The sequence below is a fragment of the Euprymna scolopes genome, chromosome 14 (assembly GCF_053919585.1).
Source record: "Euprymna scolopes isolate OS-2025 chromosome 14, ASM5391958v1, whole genome shotgun sequence".
Taxonomy (NCBI): domain Eukaryota; kingdom Metazoa; phylum Mollusca; class Cephalopoda; order Sepiida; family Sepiolidae; genus Euprymna; species Euprymna scolopes.
The window spans coordinates 97,779,594-97,804,886 of NC_136495.1; the positions used below are offsets into that span (position 1 = coordinate 97,779,594).

At 34.4% G+C, this 25,293-nt stretch overlaps 1 protein-coding gene across 2 annotated transcripts in view; it reads right to left on the bottom strand.

The window, feature by feature from the left end:
• Nucleotides 1–25,293, bottom strand: part of LOC145293194 (TBC1 domain family member 9-like) — a 152,804-nt gene that overhangs the window by 52,525 nt on the left and 74,986 nt on the right. For both annotated transcript variants that reach the window (XM_080139689.1, XM_080139690.1), the window contains exons 9-14: nucleotides 23,901–23,977; nucleotides 15,853–15,906; nucleotides 12,650–12,721; nucleotides 9,873–10,005; nucleotides 4,378–4,497; nucleotides 1,976–2,064 (exon numbers count right to left, since the gene is read on the bottom strand). In XM_080139689.1, the coding sequence (XP_079995815.1) occupies nucleotides 1,976–2,064; nucleotides 4,378–4,497; nucleotides 9,873–10,005; nucleotides 12,650–12,721; nucleotides 15,853–15,906; nucleotides 23,901–23,977 (545 nt within the window). The remainder of the gene's footprint in view (nucleotides 1–1,975; nucleotides 2,065–4,377; nucleotides 4,498–9,872; nucleotides 10,006–12,649; nucleotides 12,722–15,852; nucleotides 15,907–23,900; nucleotides 23,978–25,293) is intronic.

The following is a 25,293-nucleotide window of genomic DNA, read 5'->3' on the forward strand; positions in this document are numbered from 1 at the left end:
GCCTCAGAAAAGAAAAAATAATTTAAAAGTAATTTTTCATTTAATAAAAAGTTACACAGCATTACTTGGTTTTCTAAAATTTTCAAATTTAATTTTACAAAATAATGCTTTCAAAAGATATGATTATCTTCAAGTCCAATGTAAACAAGTTCTTGCAGAGTTGTCACTTTAAATAATCAAATTATATCAAATTCTCACTACTAACGATTGCTACGCTGATAACTACCATACACTTATTAAATCCTTATCCTTAAGTGACCTTTGGGCCTTGATAAGTAATGACTCTTGTAAAAAAAAAAAAAAAAAAATCCTACACAATTTTTAATACTTCTTTAAAAGAAACACCGCCAGTAAAAAAAAAAAAAAAAAAGCATCCTATTATTTTTGATATGGGTGGGTACTCTATATAATTGTCATAAAATCTAAGAATGCATGTTGATAAACGAATAGTTTTTATTTTAATTTTACATATAACATGATAGAATTATGAGTAGCTAACATTGTTATCTATATAAAACTGCAGCAACTGAAAAACTGACATCATTTTGACATTTGGATTCTTCAGAAAAAAATTTTTTTCATCCAAATTGTTTAAATTGAATCAATGGCACAATACTATTACAAAAAAAAAAAAAAAAAAAAAAAAAAAAAAAAAAAATGGCTGAAAATGTTCTGAGTAAAATTTCAATGGAAACTACTTGTTTCTTATCAAAATTACATAAGATTCTAAGAAACTCATGACAATTGAAATACTCAAAAGAAACAAGTTTGGCTACTTAAAAAAAAAAAAAAATAACTTAAAAAAATAATCAAACACTTTTTTTCTCAAATGGGGGTGGGTGGGTGAAATATTCAATATTTTTCCACACTTGTTTAACTAAAATACAGCAGAAAAATAATACTTAAGTTCTCAACATTTACTCCAAAATTAATCATATACAAATAGATAGATCTATAAGGGAAAGGTAATTGTTAAATATGGAAGAATATAAGAAAGCTATAGTAATGCAGGGAACTGGCATGTGAACAAAAATTGACAAACGAAATGAAAGGTTTTGTTTGTTTTTGTTATCTTCGTATATCCATTTATTTTCCAAAAACAATCACAAATACAAATCAGTAACTATGGACAATGTTTGAGCTAACCATGATGGTGAACGTCTTTATCATCTCTTTTTAAAAAAGAAATAAACCAGAAAATGTAGTAAAAAATTTTTTTTAAATGAAAATACTATAAAACGGAACAAAATTCTTTGGCTCCTTTCTTTTTGATATTCTTGAAATATTAAAGATTTCGACCATCTTGGATATCTCAAACATTAAGTCCATATTTACGGATTTGTAAATGTGATTGTTTTTTTAAAAATAAATGGATATACGAAGTTAAACAAAAACAAACAAGACCTTCTTTTATTATTCATATGTCACACCAATTCAACTGCCGCTTCCTGCATTGCTATACTCCTCCATATCTTACTATATTTTGTTAATATGGCTCAAACTATGTTTTGACATTTTTTTTTTAGACGGAGATTGATAATTTTGAATTATTTATTTTGGTTGTTATATCATGATATTCACAACATTTTAGCTGATGTAACCTTGAAGTTTGTTCACGTGCAGATTTTTTCAACTTGCAAACTTAACAGTTGAACTTGAGTATTAGGTTCCCAAGTTGCACCTGAAGATTAAAAGTTACATCAGCCAAAACATTATGAAACAAAATGAGTATAGTAATCTGATTAAACACAAAACTTCAACAGAAAAAAAAAAAAAGGAATTGTCAATAACGTTTAATCAAACATGCATCAAAGAACAAGGTTAGAAAACCTTTCCTTTCATTATCAGCGATGATTATGCCAAGAAAACTGCCTAATTAGATAACATACAAATTCTATTTAAAAAGGTTGTTAATTATTCGATATTCACTGGCAAAGATTTAGACATTACAAAAAACGATAGAGAAAAGTCTTACTCTTTGATGCCAGGCTGTTTGTAAAGGAAAAATGAAATTTTGTCCAATATTACTCCTCGATCTTGAAGTTGGGCAAATGTAAAATTCATCTAAACAAAAAAAAATAAATAAATAAATAAAAATAAATAAATAAATAAAAAAATTTAAAGTATTACAATTAATTAAGTGTGTGAAAACAGATAAACATAGTAAAATTTCATTCAATTATATTTTACCATTTTGTGTGTTATTTTGATGATTTGGATGTAAACAAAATTTAACCTTTTTTTTCTTTATAAATTTAGAATTATTTCTCCCAGGTTGTTTTGTTTGCTTTATTTTCAAACTACTTTTTGTTATGTCACTATTTGCAATGATAAGCGATTGACTTTTTTATGTAGTGCATATGATATTCTATAGATATATACACATAAAATGGTGCCAACTTAAAGAAAATGGGCTACTTTAAGATTTTAAGTTGTCTTTCACACAAAGAAAAAAAGAAATTAAAAAAAATCCAGGTTGAAAATCTCTGAACAAAATACTAAAAAATTTTTTTACATTATTATCAATTTGTTTACAGTCTATTTTTTGTATAAAAATAAATAAAATAATTTTTTTTTTATTTACTATTAGAAGAATAATCTAGTTTAATCTTCATAAACTGTAAATCATTAATATTCAATGCATCCGCAGTTAAAATGAAATCAATATGAACAGTGAAATGTTTGTACTTTGTCATTTTTGTATATGTTGGAGAGGGAGGGGAAAGCTAATCAGATTTTGCTCAATGATTGATTTAGCAATTATTGCTTTCATTATAATTAATTTCCACATTTGTTTGAAATTTCTATACACTGAAAATTGGCTTGTAGACCAATAGCACGCAAGCTGATAATTTTTTTTAATTTACAACAAATCTGAATGGTCATAATTTAGTAGCTAATTGAGCTATTAAAATAAATTTAGTAATATTATTTAATTTATATGCACACTAATCAACAGGTGGGATGGTTAACAATCTACAAATGACTTCTGGGTTGGCTTGGACATATCCTAAGATTGACCCCCAAAGAGAATTGCTAATCAAGTGCTCCAATGATGGAAAAAGAGGAAGATCAAAAATGAACTGGAAGCAAGAGATTTTTTTTTTACAGTGGGAAGAAGCTGGAGATCTGGTTTCAGATTGAAAATGATGGTATACTTTGATTGCCTCATGCGTCGTAAGACACGGGATTTCCTACATCTAAGTCTAATAGAAAACTCCAATAGAGAGCCATTTGTGCACTTCTAGGAGTGTGCCTAGAACAGTTGTACCTGCTAAATACTATGCCTATCCAGGTATATTAATAGAATATGGTTAATAACATTATTTAATCCAAAGCTCAAAGGATTAACATAATATATTTAAAGCTGTATCTTGAACCTAGTGACTCACCAGGTTCAAGTTACAGCATGAACTATGATGACAAGTAGACTTCTCTGCATAATTTATACAACAAAGTTAAAACAATTTTTAGCTTGCAAAAAAGTTAATTCTAATTTTATTTTAAATCCTGATTTACCGAGTTTTTAAGTTTCCAATTTAAATAAAATGGACATTTTTTTAATTGCCAGTTTACTAAATATCTTAAAATCGGTTTATACAAAGAAATTCTCCCACAAGGATACTAAAGAAGGAAGGATAAAATAGCTACATTTTGGCAAGAAATAGTTCTTATTTTTAGTCACAACAATAATTTTGCAAAGAATTTTATAACATCACTAATTAATATTCTTTACCTGAAGAGTTTTATGAAATCTCGTATTTTGTACTCTTAACATATTTTATATATACCAATGCTAAGGGTTTATAGTTCCACTCCTAATCTATGATAGAAGAGCCTCCACTAGGAGACTACTCTTTGTACACCCCCACCTCCAATAGATCTAGTTATTTATTTTTTTAAATCAACAAAAAAAAATTATCAAATTTTAATGAATTTTACAGGATCTATTCAATAAAAAATATGAATATCAATAAAAAAAATGTCAAGAAATTTAATATTATTGTCATTTTCAAAAAAGTTTGATGAAATTTAAATTTGGACCAGGTTTAAAACATGCAGAGTAACACTTTTCTTTTTCAATAGGTTATTCCTGTTAAGAAATTTTAGAAATTCCTTTGCAAGATTTCAAGTCGCACTACAAAAATTAAAGCCTTTATAGCACTAATAAATCATCCCTTCTAAGTATCCTCTGAAGTCGAAGGTAAGTAATACCAGGTCTGGTTCTATCCATATTAAATTAACACATTCTTATATTAAAAATAATATAGAGATTTTAACATTCTCTTATAAAAAAAAAAATGATTTTAATAAATGACAATATTTGATATTTTTCTTGAAATAAAGATGTAAATTGTAGAAAAGATTTCAACTTACTTTTCCTTTTGTTGTGATTAACAAAGCATTGCTAATCACATTTCCGGAAGGGGAACTATCGATTTTCTCTACGACTAAGATTTCTCGGTTGGGAATTATCACAGATACTTGGTCACGAATCTATTTAGAAAAAAATAAAATGAAATAACTATACACGTTTTATACATACAATTATAAGAGCTTTTTATTTTTTAGACTAGAAGCACAGTTGAGAAAGTCTTTGATTTAGGAGCACAACTGAACTATAATTGAATAAACCTTTTTTTAAAAATCATTTAAATTATGAATTGTTCTGTAGGGTTTAAAAAAATTATAGCTTACAATAACAGAATTTTTTTTAAGTTAGATTTTTTCCTTGATCACTGTTTTCTCATATGCAAGCTTATATTTTACTGATGGATATTCACCGATCAGACATAAACAAAATGCTGCCTTTTCTCTCACTTCAACTTTGGTTTCTTTTATGTTCATTAAATCTTGCCACTTCACATGGTTTAACATGTTCTTCACCATAAAACAAGTCACACGTCTTGGGTCTTTTTCTTTTGGTTTCCACATGCCGGTAGCAGAGAGAGCACACCTTCTGTTTCTTTGAGGAAAGATTTCTTGTGGCATTACTACTACATAAACATTGATTAATTAATACATTCTAATTGTTTTTGACCCTTTGCATGCAGTGTTGATTGTCCTCACAGCAAACTAGATGAATTCCGATTTCTATGCATATCACACTAGCGCCACCATTGATAATTCTGACACAGAAACAACAGCATGCACTGTTCATACCAAGTCAAGAATACATTCACGACAAGTCTAGACCATTTTTAAGTTGGATGACCTTGTTACTGTCAGACTGAGGTATAGTTCGGTACAATACTAGGAGGTTCACCGACTCAAGCTTGACTATCTCTTTTTAGAAGGAATTAGTTTACTGCTGAGGTGTAGGGGCGCTGAGTAGGGGTAATATCTTTGGCAGCTTTCCATGCTGTGTCCTATCTGTTAGGGCAGATGAGCGCCACTAGACCTCATCTACCTCCTAATCTCTCCTGTGCTGACTCCAAGCGTCACATCCCAGTACACCGCTTGAGCTGGCAGGCTAAATCACATGGAGATGGGGTGGGTTACATTGCACCAATAATCTAGGCAGAGGAACTGCTGCAAATAGTCAATGGCTAGAGAGCCGAGGAGATTAATGATCCAATGGCCAGGTGTAGGGAGTAAACCTACAAAACTAGGAGTGAAGCCTTGAAGGTGGATCAGCGAACTGACTCCTGCAACCAAATTGGTGCCAAACATACTGCTCTGCTTTCTTTTGGAACACACTAGCAAGGTCAAGAGGGAGGGGGGGGGCTTAAGTACTGGGCAGATTAGGACCTCTATACACTTTGCTCAGGCTCATGCCTGAGAGAGCTCACTTCATTGCTGCTGCTCCAGCAACAGAAACAACACAGAAGACAGCAGTTATAAGTCTTGAGCGTATTGGCATAAGCTTGAACACTATGGGTTGTCTCCGACGGTGGAAGGGATCATTGAAATCCCAACTAGTCAACCATCACCTGCCTTAAGCTGGGCGGACCCCAGCCAATTAGATGCTGACCTGCCATGGTCTGTTTGCTTCATTAGGTGACTGGAGCTAGAACAAAATCCGAAAAGCAGATCAGAAACTGTGCACCTGCCAAAACCAAATCTTCAAAATTTTCAAAGCCATCAGCATTGAGACTGGCAACTTGGAATGTTGGGACTATGTGGCCTGGACTCTCAAATGATCTCCAGCAACTTGATTATGCAAGAAAGACAGCCATCATCAACCGCGAGTTAAAGAGGCTCAACATTAACATAGCAGTCCTGCAGGAGACAAGACACGCAGACCGTGGCAGCATCAGAGAACAGGATTACACTTTTTTCTTGCAAAGCAAGGAACCAGAAGAGCCACGCTTACACAGTGTTGGACTAGCAGTGAAGAACAGCCTGCTGTCTGCAGTTGAACTTTTATCCAAAGGCATGCCAAGAATCCTCCCCAAGTGTCTCTCCAGCAAATCAGGCCCAGTGAATATTCCGAGTATCTACGCTCCCACTCTCAGCTCTGGTGCTGAAGTAAAGGATGAGTTCTACAAGGAGCCAGAGAGCACCATAAAGACAATTCTTGCCTCAGTTAAACTATACCTCCTCGGTGATTTCGATGCCCATATTGGAGCGAATCATGACTCCTGGCCTCGTTGTATTAGTCATTTTGGCATCAGCAAGATGAACAAAAATGGAAAGAGACTTCTCGAGCTGTTTACATTCAATGACATGCATCACAAACATATTCTTCCAAACAAAGACATATCACAGTATCCTCGCGACACCCTCAATCCTGCCATTGGCACCAACTGGATTTCGTCATCACCAGAAGAGACTTTCTGAATTGCATCCAGAATACTCACAGCTACCACAGTGTAGACTGCGATACTGACCACACTCTAGTTGCAGCTAAAGTCTGTCTCAAACCTAAGAGAATCCACAATGCCAAGCAAAAAAGATACCCCCCCCCTCACACACACAGACTCACTCCAGAAAGCCTTAAAAGACTGTCCAACAAACTGGAAGAGAGATGGAGATACATTCGTGAGGCCACCTACTATGCTCTGCTATGGACACCTTTGGCAAGCAGAAGGAGAATCCAGACTGGTTTGAGGCAGGGATTACTGAACTAGAGCCAGTTATCTCAGCTAAACACATTGCGCTGCTTGAGTGTAAGAGACACCATTCCAAGAAGATACTTAATACACACAGGAAGGCCAAAAGAGACATCCTTCCGAGAAAACATTCGCTACACACAGGAAGGCCAAAAGTGACGCCCAGAAAACTGCTAGATGCTGCACTAATGAATACTGGCTTTCTGTTGACTGTGAAAACATTTGTGGGATGTATGTGGGACTGAAGGTGGCCTTCAGCCCAATTATAGTTAAGACTGCACCACTGAAGTCAGAATCAGGCAACATCATCACAAACCGCGAAAAACAAATGGAGAGATGGGCTGAATACTATCAGCAGCTATACTCACGCGAGAATATCGTCACTAACGCAGCAATTGAAGGCGTCCCACCCCTACTAGCCATGAACGAGCTGGATAACCCACCCTCCCCTGATAAACTCACTGAAGCCATTGACATCCTTGCTAAAGCTCTGTGGTGATGGCATTCCACCTGAAATCATCAAGGCCAGCAAAAATACAGTTCTCCTATCAACTTCTGCTCCAGTGCTGGACAGAGGGTTCGATTCTGCAAGACATGCGTTACGCCAACATTACAACGCTTTACAAAAATAAGGGTGATCGCGTGATTGTAATAATTACCATGGCATCTCCATGCTCAGCATTGTTGGAAAAGACTTTGTTCATGAAGTATTGAACAGGCTCCAGTCACTTGCAGAAAGAGTTTACCCAGAGGCACAATGTGGTTTTAGAGCAGAAAGGTCAACTTTTGACATGGTATTCTCCTTACAACAGCTACAGGAGAAGTGCCAAAACCAGATGAAACAACTGTACCTCACTTTCATTGATCTTACAAAGGCATTTGACCTGGTTCGTAAAAGCGGCCTCTTTGCACTCCTACAAAAAATGGGATGTCCCTCCAAACTCCTGAGGATAATAACCTCCTTCCATGAAGACAAGAAAGGCTCTGTCAGGTTTAATGGATCACTTTCAGAATCTTTTCCCATCCTCAGTGGTGTGAAACAGGGCTGTATTCTTGCCCCAACTCTTTTTGATATTTTTTTTCTCACTTCTGCTTTTAATCAAACTGAAGTTGACTTTTATATTCGCACAAGAGGAGATGTAGGCCTTTTCAACCTGCCCATCTATGTGCCAAAACTGAAGTCTGCATGGCATTCATCAGGAAAATGCTGTTCGCTGATGATGCAGCATTAGTTGCCCTTTCTGAAGAAGCCCTCCAACAATTCACTGACCACCTCACCCATGCTTGCAATGAATTTGGTCTAATAATAAGACCTAAGAAAAATGTCATGGTTCAAGATGTCAGCAACGTCCTCTGCATATCCGTTGGCGATCACACACTGGAGGTGGTGATAGACTTTCCCTATCTAGGCTCCATCATTTCTAACAACATCTGGATGCTGAGTTAAACACCTGCATCGGGAAAGCAGCAACATATATGGCCTGCATGGAATAACATGCTGACCATGAACACAAAGATGAGGATATATCAAGTCTGTGTCCTCAGCATCTTACTCTACTGCAGCGAGACATGGACTCTCTACACGCGCCAAAAGCACGGACTAAACGCCTTCCATTTGCACACTCTAAGAAAGATCTTAGGCATTACATGGCAGGACCGCATTCCTAACAAAGATGCTCTCGCCAAAGCAAATCTTCCAAACATGTTTGCCCTCCTTTCCCAAAGACATCTGTGCTGGCTAAGGCACATTGTTCACATGCAGGATGGCCGAATACCCAAAGACATCCTGTATGGCAAACTCTCAGCCAGCAGGAAATCAACTAGTAGACCACTCCTCAGATTTAAGGGATGTGTGCAAAAAGGTTTAAAATCTGGCAACATCAACCCTGTAGACCTCGAATCTTATGCTGCAGACCGTGACTCCTGGAGGGTCAAAGTCAAAAAGTATACGGCTGAGTGAGGAGAGAAGAAATGAACAGTGGGAGAAGAGGCAGGCACAAGAGGGCAGCATTAGCACAGCCTAATAGAGGGTACCTCTGTGGGAAGTGCAATAGAATCTGCCGCTCAGGCATTGGTCTGCTCAGTCACAGCAGCAGCTGCCATCACTCAACATAACTTTTTCAAACCCGTATGTATTCAAAGGGAGCTAACTTATTTTAACATGTTAGCATGCACAGTCCAGAATAATCTTGAAACATGGAAAACATGACAAATGTGATATTTGCTGCAAAATACAGTATGTTAAGTAAAAGGTGTTTTTTGTACAGGTGGCAAACTTTAAATTAAAATAAATCACAGAAAAATATTTTCACTATACAAATATGTGGTTTATTCTAAAGATTCATTTTTGGCATTTATAATTTAAATATAATCTCAGGAATGTGGTGTAATCTAGATCCAATTTTCTCAAACTTTATGCATTAAATTAGGTTGTATTTTGGCAATTGTGGTCTATTGTGTCTGGTTTATCAGTATAGACATAGGACTTTACATATCCCCAAAGAAAATAATCTAATGGGATTAAATCGCATGGCCAGCTGACAGGTCCATTTTGTGAAATTATTTGTTCATCAAATATTTTTCTTAATAAATTGATTGTATCATGCACTGTGTAGCATGTAGCTTCTACCTGCTTAAATTGCATAATGAATTGCCAAACCAAGTTGAACTCAATAACTGATAGTTGTCAAATCTACAAGTAAAGAAACTAGTTGTCAAGTAAAGTTTGCCATCTCAAAAATTTAAAAAAAAAAAAACTCTAAGAAACTTATTGGGTAAGAAAAAATCGAAATGAATTAAAAACCAGTTTGAACTTACTCTACTGGCGAAGCAAATGTAATTGAGAGAAAGATAGAGTCTTCCACTGACATGTTGCTTATTGTACGGAGTCCATAACATGCAGTCTGTGTCTCCATCTAACTTTTCATGGGCAGGCAAATGGAAGGCAGCTCTGATGGATTAAAAAAAATTACGTAATTCAAACTGGAATTATAAATATTAGTATCAATATTTTAATCCTATCATGAACAAAAAAAATGCTCACTATTCAAGATAGAACATCAATATATGATGGTAATTAAATTATGCAAATTAACATTTAACAAAATTTATATTCTTTGTTTTTGAACAATAAATATTGTAATTGTTAATTTGCATAATTTAATTCACCTCATATATATACATGGGGGGGGTAGGAAAAAAATGGAGACTGAGTAAATTTTAGCACATCAGTTTTACCTGCTTTAGAAAGGAAGGTGTTTGATATGATATATCTAATATCACTCAAATGTTAACAAGATAAACATGTATTTCCAGTAGGAAATAGTCTCAAAATAAGAGTCCATTAAAAATAAATAAAACCAAAAATGTAGTTTAGCTTTCTAAACCAAGTTTATTTGATAAGGTTCATGTTTGTAAAAGTATGTCATATTTTAGTGATATCAGATATGGTTCCATACTAAACTCATTCCTTTCAAAAGGTCAGGATAATTAAAGTTCTGAATCTATACATGGTCCCAAAATGGAAAAAAGAAAACCAATAAATGCATTCAATGCTGCAACATTTGATAAAAGATTCATCAAAAACAAAAACAAAAAAAGATGAGCAAAATTACAAGGAACCGAAAGATCGAAGAGATAATTTTTAAATGTTGTAACAAGTTTAGAAAGCAGAAGTCTAGCTTCAAAAAATAGTTCTGCATATCGTTAAAAACAACAAACAAAGTTGACCTATACTTTTATAACTGTTCAGGCAAGGAAATAGAAAGAAAAGGGAAACAAGCTTCACTAAGTAATTGGAATGTAAAAAAAAACTTTAGTTAGCAAGCATAACTAAAGAAGCCAGTAAAGAAAAATATGAGTCTAATAACTTCTGATATATAGCTCAATGAAATCAAACTTATTTAGTGTTTAATCTAATGTTATTAAGTGTTAATCTAATCAAAAGTGTGGAGATATTGTAAAAGTCGATTCTTTATTTTATAGTATTAAAAGTATGAAATCATGGATGATTCTATAGAAATGCTTTTGGTTAATATATTTTATTACTTTATCATGAGACTAATAATCTTTATTACTATAGTAGTAATAAAGATTGGTTTATCTCATGAAAATAAAACATTTTTTCTACATGGTATTTTATGTATATTGACAGTTCAATTAAATTGCATTGGATCACACACACACACACAACTATTTTGCCCTGTAACAGCTCCTCAGTGTAAGCTAGACATAGCAAATGTTTTCATACTGAGATTCAAAATCCTGAAGTCTTGAAAACTATTTTATATAGATGTTATTTAAGATGTTATTCAGTGAATTATTTTTTCCTTTATTATTTAAGTAATCTGTATTTGTTACTGTTTCATATTCCCTGGAACAAATTTCACTTATGAAATGAAATGCTGAGGGAGTTCTCCAGGTGCTGTTGTTTATCAAGGACAGTTGTAGATAGGAAAGATTCAGTTGCTGCCAGAATTTTGGTGAAAGTAGATGTCACATGAAATCTGCGATATTCAAGTTAACATTAAAATCATGGTTGTTTGCTTTAATAATATAGTGGCCTCATAGGAAAAGTATCAATTGAACGTCTTTACAATGGCTTGATTGGGGAACAGTAAAATAACAAGATATGTTAATAATTTATCTTATCAATCAAAAGCAAATTCTGATATGTTCAGAAAATGAATCACACACTTTTTTTTTTTAACAAAAGTAGAATATTTTGTATTTTTATTCTAAGTTATTTTTAGATTTGGGTAAGCATCATAGAATTTCAAAAGCTACCTAGCCCCATCTGACTGTCCAGTTAGTTTGTCACATGCAAGTTTCAAAAGGCTTTATAAATTGGTTAAAAATGCTTCACTATGATCAAGAGAGGATTATAATGGCTGCCCAAGATCAGAGATTGATGACAAATGCTTTTAGAAAGAGTAGTAGTCTCAGCAATGACAACAAGTGCAGGTTCTGCCACACAGAAATAAACAGTGTGAGCTATCTGATATGCAACTGCAAGGTTTTGCTGGGAGACAGATACTATAGGATGTGACACAATGGCGTGTATAAATATCTCCACTGGACAATCTGTAAAAACCGAGCTCATGAAAATGAATTTCATAAACTACCTGGCAAGTATACCCAGTGAACCAAGTGTAAGAGAGATACAAACAAATACATTACAGAGGCAGTTAGAATCTTAAAATGATCTCAGCTGGAATGTATGAAATATATGTTGACTGAGGGAAGGCTGTTACATTCTGTGGAATTTTAGGATGTCCACCCTCCCAAGCTTTGCATTTTCTCTTCGAGAAAAAGGCTAGTTATTGCTAATCACTTGAAGCACTTCTATTAGGGAATGGCAACCAGGCTGCCTAGGCAATTTTTGCAAGCTAAAGTACTCCTCCCGTGGGGTGTAATCTCTTCAATCCCACTTTTGAACCCTAGTGTTACATCTTCTCGACATAGAAGAGAGATAAATAGTCTGTCACTCTTAAGTTTGTAATAGTATTTTTAGCACTAACTATGAAAAGATGCATTATTAAAAATACCCATTCTGGTTTCTTTTGAAACAAATAAACAAAAACATGCAAACTTACCTGAAAGCCTCACTTCGGGCTTTGGCATCTAAATCTCTTTTCAGCAGAGAGATCTTTTTTGATGTCTTTTTTCTGTTGAAGGAAAAGAATGATGTTACTTGATACCAATAAGCATTTTGTTTGTAGTTTATTCACTGAGTATTAAAAGAACATTAACTCTCAAACTTTCAAAAAATATATTTATATAATAAAAAGCTGAAATTTGAAATTAATCATCTCTCTTTTTAAGATACATTATTTTTTATTAGCAGTATGTGTGACCAGGCAGAGCATATTCCTAATATATATGATGAAGAGGAAGTAATATCTGAGAGGATGGTCTTGTGACAACAAAACAAATACTACATTACTCCCATCTCTGAATTTAACATTGAAAAGATAGTTATCGTAGGGTTTCAGCCTTAGATATAGAGGTAATTATATGGTTTTAGCTTGAGAATACCAGGAACTTTAAGCACATATATAGACACTAATAGCACAGTTGAGGGTGTTATAGACAAATCAGTTTGAAACACTGGTTCCTAACAAATCACTGAAACTAAGCAACATTGAGCCTAGTTAGAATTTAAATGGGTAATCATTTGGAGAATACTGATTGCCAAAACATTGCACTCAAATATATAAATTGTTATTTAGAGTATAACCAGTGACAGACTAGTTTCAAGTCACTGGAAATGGCCTAGGCTACTATCCAATTAGTGTTACAAAAAGCAAGAGTCTTTGCATTTGAAAATTCCATGTTTAAAAAGGATGTGTCCTCTATAGTATTAGACCTGACTGAATGGTTAATTGTAGGTATTGGCCATTTCATATCCTCTAAAAAGTTTCAGCAAAAACCTAACAGTCAGCCATGGTTCTCTCCAGAATGTGCTGCTGCCATTGCGCACAGAAATCACTTTTTCCACTGCTTCAAACGTAATAGATGTATGGAAACTAAAGCTGTTTTCAGGTCTGCCAGCAACCATTGTAAGAAAGTAATAAGGAACGCAAGAGAGTTGTATGCTCAATCTGTTAAGTCCAAAGTAGCTGAGCAGCGGCTTGGTTCCCACCAGTTTTGGCAAATAGCAAACAGAATCCTGAACAGAAGCGTGTGCTCCATCCCAACTATTATCAATGGACCTGAGGTAATCTCGTCAGCATCAGACAAAGCCAAACTCTTTGTCAAGAACTTTGCAGCTAATTCTACCCTTTGCGACCAAGGCCGCCAACCCCCAATATTTCCTCCTGTATCAGAAAACACGCTATGTGATATACGTATATCTGTACGTGATGTTGCCAAGCTAATCAAAAACCTTGATTCCAGTAAAGCAACTGGCCCTGACGGTATTCCAATTATAGTAATCAAAAAACTTCAACCTGAACTAGCGCCCATACTTACAAAACTGTGTAAATGTTGTCTTAAGGAGAATAGTTTCCCATCTCCCTGGAAAATCTCATCAGTATGCCTTGTATTTAAGAATTCAGGTGATCGCTCATCCCCCTCTCAGTACAGGCCAATAAGTCTCCTGTGCGTCATGAGTAAGTTGCTAGAATCTGTGTTAAATACAGAAGTAATCAACCATCTCAACAAAAATAACCTTCTTAGTGACACTCAATATGGTTTCCGTTCTGCTAGATCTACAGCAGATGTGCTTACAGTTATATCGCATAGGATTAGCAAATCTCTCAACGATGGCAATCTTTCTAGGGCAATTGCTCTTGACATATCTAAGGCCTTTGATAGGGTGTGGCATAAAGGTTTACTTCATAAGATCGCTAGCTATGGTATAGCTGGAAATGTCTTCTCAATTATTAAATCATTTCTTTCTGATAGGTTCATAAGAGTAGTAGTTGAGGGGCAAAAATCAGAAGCTCACAGTATTAATGCCGGTGTCCCTCAGGGGTCCATCCTGGGCCCAACTCTTTTCCTGATCTACATTAATGATCTTCCAAATCACATCCTTACATCATTTGTAGACATTTATGCTGACGATACTACCATTTATGGTAGCACATCTAAGACAGTAAACGACCAAGTTCTCTCCAATTCTCTCTCCTCTGATCTTGAGCATGTAGTACAATGGGGAAAGGAGTGGCTAGTTACTTTTAATGCATCTAAAACCAAGCTTCTCTCTTTACATCATCAACATTCTAATCTACATTTGGCATCAATTGAAATGAATGGCTCTCGTCTTCAGGAGGCCTCAAGTTTTGACAAGCTTCTGAGCTTGACCATTACTCCTGATCTTAAATGGAACACGTACATCAAATCTGTTGCCAAGGCTGCTGGAAAAATGGTGGGATCTTTCTATCGATCCGGTAAATATCTCACTGCTGATTCTATTCTCTATCTATATAAGAGCCAGGTACGTCCAAGGATGGAATACTGTTGCCACATCTGGGCAGGAGCTGCTAGAAAGGACTTGTCCTGCCTTGAAAGAGTTCAAAATAGACTTTGTAGCCTCGTAGGAGATGTCCTTTTCTCCTCCTTGCAACCTTTATCTCACAGAAGAGATGTTGCGAGTTTGTCTCTGATGTATCGTTATTTTCATGGAAAGTGTTCGACTGAGCTTCAATCTATGGTCCCCCCTCGCCAAACTTTCACAAGAAACACTCGTCTAGCTGTAAACACTATCAATAATTCCCCCCACTCTTTATCTGTGCCTAAACCTAATCGTAGATTCCATGAACAAAGCTTCTTTCTTAGAACTGCACGCCTGTGGAATTGTCTTCCGTTTTCCTGCTGACTACAATATGGTTTTGTTCAAGTCTAAAGTAAATAAGTTCTTGATGAGCCGTTCCATATAAGTTATCAAATTTACCAAATTTTCATTACTAATGATTACTATATTGTCCAATTTCTACTGTACACTCTTTAACCCTTATCCTTGAGTGGCCTCTGGGCCTTGATAATGTGGTGATGCCTATGTAAAAAAAAACAAAAAAAAAAACTTAATAGTAGCAGATACAATAAAAAAAAAAAATCAGCTAAATTCTACTGCAGGTATAATTATATTGTTGAAATTCACGTGAAATTTAAAACAAATAAAACACAAATGAGGAAATTTTTATTGTTTTTTTTTTTTTCCAACAAACAAATTATGACATTTTTTCAAAATTTCATCAAAATTAAAAAAACGTTTTAAAAAATTGTAAAAACATGTTTCATGTAAAAAATTACATTTGATAAAAACAGAATTTAAAAAATAAAATAAATTACATACTTTGTTCTTAGCAAGAGGGATTTATCTTCTTCAAATCCACCTTCAGACATTAATCTGAAAAAAATAAAAAAAGATAAAATAAAAATATAGTTAAAAATTACCACACAAACTATGAATACATTACAGTTTTGGTTATTGTCAAGCAAAGTGCCCCAATGCTTTCTGTAAGTCTGTTTGACTAAAATTGAACACCATAAAAAAACTAAATACAAAATACAGAATATTCCCAAAAAGGTTTCTTATTTATGTACTATTATGATTTATTGAAATTTAAAAAAAAAAAAGAAAAAAAAAAAAAAAAAAAACTTTCAGAGAGTATTCTGTACTGTATAGAATATGCTTAAATACAATATTTAAATTTATGCAGATTGCATATGTATTATTATAGAATCAATCATCTATTGATTATTATATATTACAAGGAATAATTTGCTCAGTGGACTAATTCACAAAAAATTTTTTAATAAAATAATAATGATAATGCTGTTTATCAAATTCCGTCTGTGTTTGTTTACAATATCACGTCAGCTAATATTGTGGGTTTGATGATAAATGCCCTGGAAAAGTCACTTCTGATTAATGTTTAGTTTTAAGATATGCCATTGAACTGATTTGCAGTGATTTTAAATGGTACATCTCCTTTTATCATAAATTGAACTCATTAATAAGAAAAAATTAAAATAAAATAGTGAAGTACACCTGAGCCATAACAAGGGATCATTCGATCTGTAGTCGAATGTTCTACGACTAAGCTACATATCCAGATTATAATAAATCTTTTTTTTTTAAAAAGAAATGATTTGCTAGAATTTTATTATCTCCCTTGCCGGTGTAGCATAAAATATTACCCTATAAAAATTATTCATTTTTATCTATTAAAGAGAAAAGCTATTTTTAAGATCAGATTTTTTCAATTTTTGATACTTATTGGATGAATTTCTGTACAAAGTATCTAAGAACACAACCAGACATAAATTAGCTTGGTGTGAAATTTGCCAAAAATAGGTTCAGCTGTTTTCAAACTTATGAGGAAGGAACTCATATACGCACAAAGTGACTTTTATATAGTAGTAGCGATTGGATAGATTTTTTTTTTATGATGTTTGATTTTAGTCAAACAGGCTCGCATCAAGCGCCTGGGGCTTTGACCATAACCAGTTTCTTTATCTATCAAAAATAAACATGATCCTAACTCATTTAATACCTATCATCCTTACTCAGTGCTTTACACCAGGGCATTGTCAATCAGCACCTATGATTTTGATCTATATTGTATCTGTGCACACTTTTTAATTTCATTTTAATGTTATTTAGTAGTGCATATAAATAGCAGACATCGCAGATGATAGATGCTTAGCTAAGGAAAAGGGGAGGGGCACAGAGTTTAAAATGTATAGTTGGCACCCGGCTACCCAAGATGTTTTTTTTGTTTGAAATAAAATAAGCACCTCATTAAATGGAGAATCATGCTGGAACCAACCTATTTAATTTAACCTATTTTTGATCAAGTCTGTTGGTTTGTCACTATGTTTGTGTACAGGACATGATATGGCATAGAAGCCTGAAGGCTTTGATTTGTATATAGCTATATTCTACTCCTATTTAACATTCTCACGTGTCATGGGATCTTATATGGCCCAGTAAACCAGTTCTTGACAAATAGACTGCTACTACAAATAGAACTACACTCATATTTAATATGGGCTCCAAATAAAGTCCCTTTGAATAGACACTGTCCAGCCATTATCTCCAGTAGTCCTCTTCTGGTTGGTCGAATGATGACCACTAACAAAAGCTAGAATTCAGTCAGGGGTGAAGATATTGTAAGAGATGGGAAGAGGAGGCAGTCAGAGCTGGCCCTCCAGGTTGTGAGGTGGGCGGTTGAAGTTGGATGTTTGAGGAGGTAGTTGGTTTTCCTCATGGTCAGTTGAGCCGCTATACCCCTCCAGGTTAACTTGTGCCCCTGGAGTTCTCTGCTGGAGGTTTTTGTTGATGAAACTTGTATATTTCAGTTTGGTCAAGCGAAAATCTTATTCTGCAAGTCTGCTATTTGACCTAGGCAAATGAGTGCCATTTTAAACTACAAAGGAAAATAAATCTCTACTAATCGGTTTTAAATTGGAGTTATGGTTTTTTGTTTGGTGAGAGAATCCCCCTTTTTTTCTTTTTTACAGTAATCCAAAAATTAAAAATAAAAAGACAACCCTATAAGAAAATATTTATAGGTTTTAAAAGAATCGGAATCTGAAAAACTATTGGAATCGTCCCATCACTAGTTATTACCTCCGCCAATGAGATTCCTATATTTTCAATCAAGTTTGTTGGTTTGTCACTATGTTTGTGTGCAAGACATGATCTGATACAGGAACCCATTGATTTTGATTTCTATATAGCTATATTCTATTCCTAGGTGTCATGGGATCTTATATGGCCCAGTAGACCAGATATTGACAGACAGACTGCTACATGAACTACACACATCTCAAACACATTTCAATGTGTTTGAGATATTTGGTATTGACTGCTTCTGCAAAGCACATTTCAGGATATAGGGAAGAAACCTCTTTAGGCCATGGCATTTCAAAGCTAAATGTTTCTCATCAGAAGAGAAAAAAAAACGGTATTATACAAAGTGAAGATAAAGACTACACCGGCTTTAAAAAACATTTAGATAAGAAATGAAAAATTTAATGGGGTGGGGATAATATGCCATGGCATAAAAAGTTTTTTTTTCCCTTATTTTCTTTAATCCTTATCAACAAAGAAAGTTTTTGTGTAATTTTACTCCTTGTTTTTTTTATATTATTCTATAATTTGCTCCTCTTAACTAGATAGAGCTTTTTCTATCCTGATAGGTTTGACTTACTGACAATTTATTTTTTCAGGTTAATTATATATATCTTATATTATATTATATATGTATATACACTGCTGATCAAAAATTTAAGACCACTTAATCTTTAAAATGAAAATTTTTTTAAGAATAGATTTTAAACTCCTCTGACTTAAGGTTACTAACATTACAATCTAAAAGGTTATGGAAACAAAAAGGTACATTCCAAAAATTTTATTTAAAAATTTGCATTTTTATTAAATTAGGCTTTTTACACATGATCAAAATTATAAGACCAAGGGTATAAATTGTTAAATTTATGATAATTCTAATGATTTTAGTTGAGTTAGAGATTAGCAATCACTGTGTAAACGTGTTACCATGCCTAAAGCAAGAAAACTAACCGAAGTTGAGCACACTCAAATTCTAGGATTCCATAAGCAAGGTTTGTCACAGCAAGCGATAGCAGCTAAGGTAAATCGCAGTAAAACTTATTTGCAACTTTCTAAAGAACACTGAGAATTATGGAAAAGTAAAATCCTTTGGTAGACCCCCTCCCCCACATTTCTCTTGCATTGAGTAGGAGAATCAGATGGGGTGTTATGAATGACAGAGGACTTTCTTTTAGTCAAATTAAGGCGGTTACATATGCTGATTGCAGTCCATCAGACAACACTTACAACAAAAAGGCATGATAAATAAAAAGCGTAAACAAATTCCTCAATTGCTTACACGTCACAAATTGGATTGCTTAAGATTTGGTCGTGAATACCAAACCTGGGATACTGAGAAGTGGAAGAAAGTCCTGTTTTCTGATGAGAAAAAAAAATTCAATTTAGATAGTTCTGATGGCTTCCAGCGATATTGGCATGACAAAAACATGCCCCTTGAAATTTTTCCACATGTCATAGTGGTGGAGGGTCCGTAATGGTATGGGGTGCCTTTTCTTACTTCTGTAAGAAAAGGCACCCCATACCATTACGGACTCTCCACCACTATGGACGATGGAACTCCAGGTGGTGCAGGGTCGTCAAACAGTAGCTGGTTATGTTAGCATGCTACAAAAAGCATCTTGATGGAGGGTCATCGCTTGTGTGGGGATGGATGGTTATTCCAACAGGATAATGCTGCAATCCATACTGCAAGACGGACCTTGAGTTTTCTACAAGAAAATGGAGTCCATCTCTTGGGATATCCTGCATGCTCACGGGACTTGAACCCAATTTAAAATGTTTGGGGAGAGGCTTATTGAAATGGCAAACAATATTCAACAAAAAATGAACTTTGTGAAGCCATCTTCAGAAACTGGAGTAGGATCCCCCTGCACCTTAATGGAAACCCTTATTTCTAGAATGCCCCAAAGAATTTTTGAAGAAGTCATCAAAAGCAGTGGAGGTAGAACTCATCAAGTTTGATTGTTGAATGTTTTCATACACTTTTTGGACAATTTAACAGAATTTTTGTCTCTGGTCTTATAATTTTGATCATGTGTAAAAAGCCTAATTTAATAAAAATGTGAATTTTAAAAATAAATCTTTAGAATGTAGCTTTTTGTTTCCATAACCTTTTAGATTGTAGTATTGGTAACCTTGTTGGAAGAGTTTAAAATATATCCTTAAAAAAAAGTTGTTTTTTTAAAGATTTTAAGTGGTCTTTAATTTGTTTTTGTTTTTTTTAGTTTTGTTTAATGGCATATCAATCCTTTGTGGGTTATTTAATGCCGAATCCAGTTATTTTGGGAATAGCATTCGATGTTGTATCCAGTTATTTTATGAGATTTTTATTCTTCAATCTCCTTGTATTTTCAATTGTTAGTTTGTAGCTTTTGGCTTGGTTGTTTTATAGTGGATTTTGTAATTTTTGTTCTCTGCCTTGCAAAATATGATTGGGTTTTGCAATGGGAGGGGGAAAATGGTTACAGTATTATTGATCGGTGCATTTTAAGTTTGAAAACCAGTCAGTAAGTGGGGGAGATAGAAAGAGAAGGCAAAAATAGGAGGATGGAAAAGTGGAAAAAGGCAGGTTGTTTTTGTTTTTGCAGAATATAAGGTTTTTTGGGGTTATATTTTTTGGAAGAGACCTATTTCTTTGATGTAAGATAAGATTTTTCCGGTGTTGTTCTTTTCAAAGATTTTTTGAAGATCTATTTCTCAATTAAGTTGCTTGTTGTTGGTTTTTTATTAAATTTTCTAATGCTGCTTTTTGCAGATTTATTGATTCTTTACATTCTTTGTTAAACCATGGTTTATTCTTTTTCCTGAAGTAGTGTTTTTGGGAATGCACTCTTCTCCTATTAATATTAATGTTTGTGTAAATGTTTCGATTGTATCGATGTTGTTTTCTGTCAGTTGTTCTGAGCAGAGATTCTTGAATTTTTCCATTGGTTTTGTTAAGCTTCGATCTTGGTGGATGTTGAAATATTTTTTCATGGCTTTGGAGAATGATTGGGTAGTGATTACTACCACAGGCATCATCGAATATGCTCCAAGAAAAATCCAGATAAGTGGAAGGGTCACATATGGTTAAATCAAACGAACTAAGCATTCCATTTGTTGGATTGATGTGAGTGGCTTCTTTTTGGTTGAACAAGCATAGATTATTTTTATTTATTAGATTTTCAATTTTCTTTCCTTTTCTATCCGTTTCCTTGCATCCCCATAAGGTGATGTGACTATTTAAGTTCCCTAGGAAAATAAAGGGTTTGGGTATTTGCCCTATTAAGTTCTCCAAATTCATTTTCATCTATTTGTTCATGTGGAGGTATGTATAAAGAACAAATGCTTATCGGTTTGTGTAAAGTCGCTCTTATGGCAACCGCTTGTAAATTTGTTTTTAATTCAATTTGGCTCTGGGGTATGTTATTTTTAATGAATACTGATACACCACCAGAGGCTCTAAGTCCTGTATTATGAATGTAGTTATATTGTTGATAGTGTTTTATATTCAAATTGTCCTCATTCTTAAGGAAGGTTTCTTGGAGACAAATAACCAAAGGATTAAATTTGGTTTGCAACAATAAAATTTCATTGTAATTTGCCTTTAATCCACGGCAATTCCATTGGATTATCTTGTAATTCATGATGATTTTTTTTTTGTTAGAGGAGTAACTTCAGTTTCCATGTTTTCTAATTCCGTAAATCTATTTGTAGTAGTATGAGTGGCTTCTGTTTGTGGTAATTTCTTTATATTATTTTGTTTTTTGGTAGATGTATATTTTGTTTGTTTTTCAAGTGTGTTTTTTTCACCACGGGGAAGACGTATTAGTGACCTGTGTGGTCTTTCTTTTAACTGATTTTGTTTTTCCTTAGTTTCGTCTTTTTCGGCATTTGTACGACGTACTGGTGATTTTTTGTGGTCTTTCTTTTGATAGACTTTGTTTTCTTGAATGTTCTGATTTTGGTTGAGAATTTGTTTTATTGGTAACATTAGTTGATGATTTAATGGGATGATTAATTTTTGATGATATGTTTGGTTTGATTTCATTTATAAATTTGGGCCAGTCGTTTGGTCCCAATTGTAACAATTTGCTTATTAGTATTTCGTATTTGGAGTCTTGGTTAGTGATGTTGGATGATATACAACTTGAGAGTACGTCTTTTCCTTCATGTATCCATCTATTATTTTCCTGGTTTTGAGGAAGGAGATGTTTTTGGTATGTTTTATTGACACTACTTCCTGTTCTTTCTTCCAGATTCTGCATGCTCTAGCATAAGCAGGATGGTTTTCTCCACAATTTGCACATTTGCAATCAAGATTGCAGTCATTGACGGTGTGGTCTGGATCTTTCTGGCCACATCTGCCGCACACTACTCGTCCCCTACATGCATCCTCATGGTGCCCAAACTTCTGGCATTTAAAGCACCAAAGTGGGTTTGGTATAAAGGGTTCAACTTTTTCAATGTTGAACCCAATTTTGATTGCTTTTGGGATAGTGGGTCTATCGAACTGCATAATGTAAGTGTTCGTATGTATAGTCCGATTCTCTTTTTTTATTGTAATTCTTTTAACGTTTATTACTCCTTGGTTTTTAAGTTCTTTTGTTATCTCTTCAGTAGTGTACATTGAGAGGTCTTTCGATTTTACTACACCTTTGGATGTATTCAGATTCTTGTGTGGATAAGTTTTGATATTTATGTTGTGGAAAGTTTTCATTCCTAGGAGAAAAGTGGCATGTTTTTCTCTTTCCACTTCCACCAGTAGAGTTTTATTTTTTAAAGTTTTTACATTTTTGGGGGGAATATATGCTGGTATAATTTTATGTATAATAAACGGTGATAAGTCAGTTATTTTGGTTTCTTCAGTGGATTCCAATACCATAAATTTTGATGTAGTTCATTATCTTAACTATCCGAGTTGATGTGTTGGCGCTTGGAGTTTTTATAATTGGCCATATATATATATATATATATATTTTAAATTCATTGTTTATGCTCCCCACCTCGGAGTCCAATATTGGGATATGTTAAGGGGGGAAACCCATTCTCCTTATCATGCCAGGGCTACATACACAGTATACATGCCCCAAATGGGAGCCATGAGCACCCATAATCCTTTAGTTACACAATCCAAGTCATTTGTGGTAACTTCCGGCACTATACAGCCATGTCATGCTTTAATCATTTGACACTAGCCACCACCTTCTAACACATGGAAAGAAAGGGAAAAAATGTATATAGTTTATAGTGATATAGGGTAGAACTGTATTTGTTACGATTTAGAGGAAATTGATAGAAAAGTAGATGTGTTAGGGCTTGATGTAACTAGCCGATTGATCGGATCGGGCCCCTCCGACCGACCGTCTAGCCTTGTACGAGGCCAAAGTGGAGTGTTGCAACTGATATCTTTAATTTCCCTAGATATCAGTTGCTCAGCCACCAGGATCCTTTTCCAAGTCATTACGGGTCGCCACCCACGGCCAACAGGTTGCCCCTTTGAGAGGCTTTTACTCTCTGCAGCGGGACAGTTGGTGTATTCTAATGCCCCACCGACAGGGTTGGGAAGTAGGGAAGGGAAGAAAAAAAGGGGGTAGGGGAAAGGGGAAGGGGGCTGTTTTTGTTTTTGCAAAACATAATTAAGTTTTACAAAAGAGAATAGAAAACAAAAACAGAAGTTTAATATAGGTGCATCTTAAATTTTTGATCTATATATATATATATATATATATATATTTTAGTGTACATATATATGCATACACATAAGAGAAAATAAAACTTACTGTTTCATTGCCATATTTGTGAGCTGCTCCATTAACCTGAATGTCTCCGAACTGTGTAATAACATTGAAAAGAAGTGCTGGAAAGGAAGAAAAAAAAAAAGAAAAAGGTTAATGACAATTTTAGATAGCTAATAAAAGAGTGTTCATTTTTAGTAAATTGTCAATTAACATCTAACAGAGGTTTAGTTATCTCATACAGAGATAATCTTTGAAGAGTATGCAGACATGTAGTCAAAAGTTCTTAGAGTTTAAAATTGCAGCTTGGAAGAAAAATTCCAAAATAACACTATTCCTCTATTGCTTACCTCAGCAAAATTGTAATATGAAATAGCATGCTGTGAACTAAATAGAATTTATTTAGACTTGAGACATTGACATGTTATGGTAGGCTCTTAAAAATAGCTAATAGGCCATCTCTCAGCTTGAATAATGTACTTTAGATAGTGTTAACGAAATGTATATTCTGGATACAAATGTCTATGTGTTAATTATTAGTAGATACAAATGTCTATGTGTTAATTATTAGTAATTAATAACCATCACGCTACACACAAATTCCTCTGTAAAGAATCACTCACCAAAAATGTGCCCAGTTTTGCAGAACAGAAACTATGATCGTGTAAGTCTCATCCCTGTCTGATGAGGCATTGACCATCGTCATATGAAAGTCCCCCAGAAGTAAATCAATATGCAATAGCTTGACAGTTTTGTTTTATGGCCATTTCAACACTTTATGAATTTCGGTTTTTACTCTTATTCATCCCAAATAAGATACAGTGTCACTTGGACGTAAAGGGTTACGATTTGGGACCGTATCTACAGGGATACTGTGCAGAGAGTTGTGCAGTAAGATGTCTGTTCACATTACATTAAAACTTTTGCATGTCAAAACATGTTGAATCTAATCCTTTTGGTAAAGATTATTATGCTTCAAATCCTTGACAAGTACTAGCACTCTGGGCCAGCAGTGGATTGTAGAAATAAAGCTAAGAAAGACATTGCGATACTATGAACTACCCTCTCCTCCAGAGAATATTAAGGAATTATTCACAAAAAGAAAAATAATAAGTGGTTGACAAATGCCAACATCTATTGAACTTCCCAGATAGGATGGCACCCTGACAGCTGTTTGCTGGTTTCTGAGTGGTCAGGTAATTGTGGCTGAAAAAAAAAAACAAAAAAAACAAAAAAAAACAGGTGGATGTAGTTGATTGTGTTGATCAGCTAAGGTTGACAGAGAAAAGACCAGACATCTAGGATTTATGGTCAAAAGCAGATTTATTTAGGAGACAAAATTGGATAGATTAGATTGAGTAGACTCTTAGAGTGAGGCGAGTCAGAGTTGTTAGAGTATGAGGCAGATCAGATATGAGGCAGGTCAAGCAGATAGTGA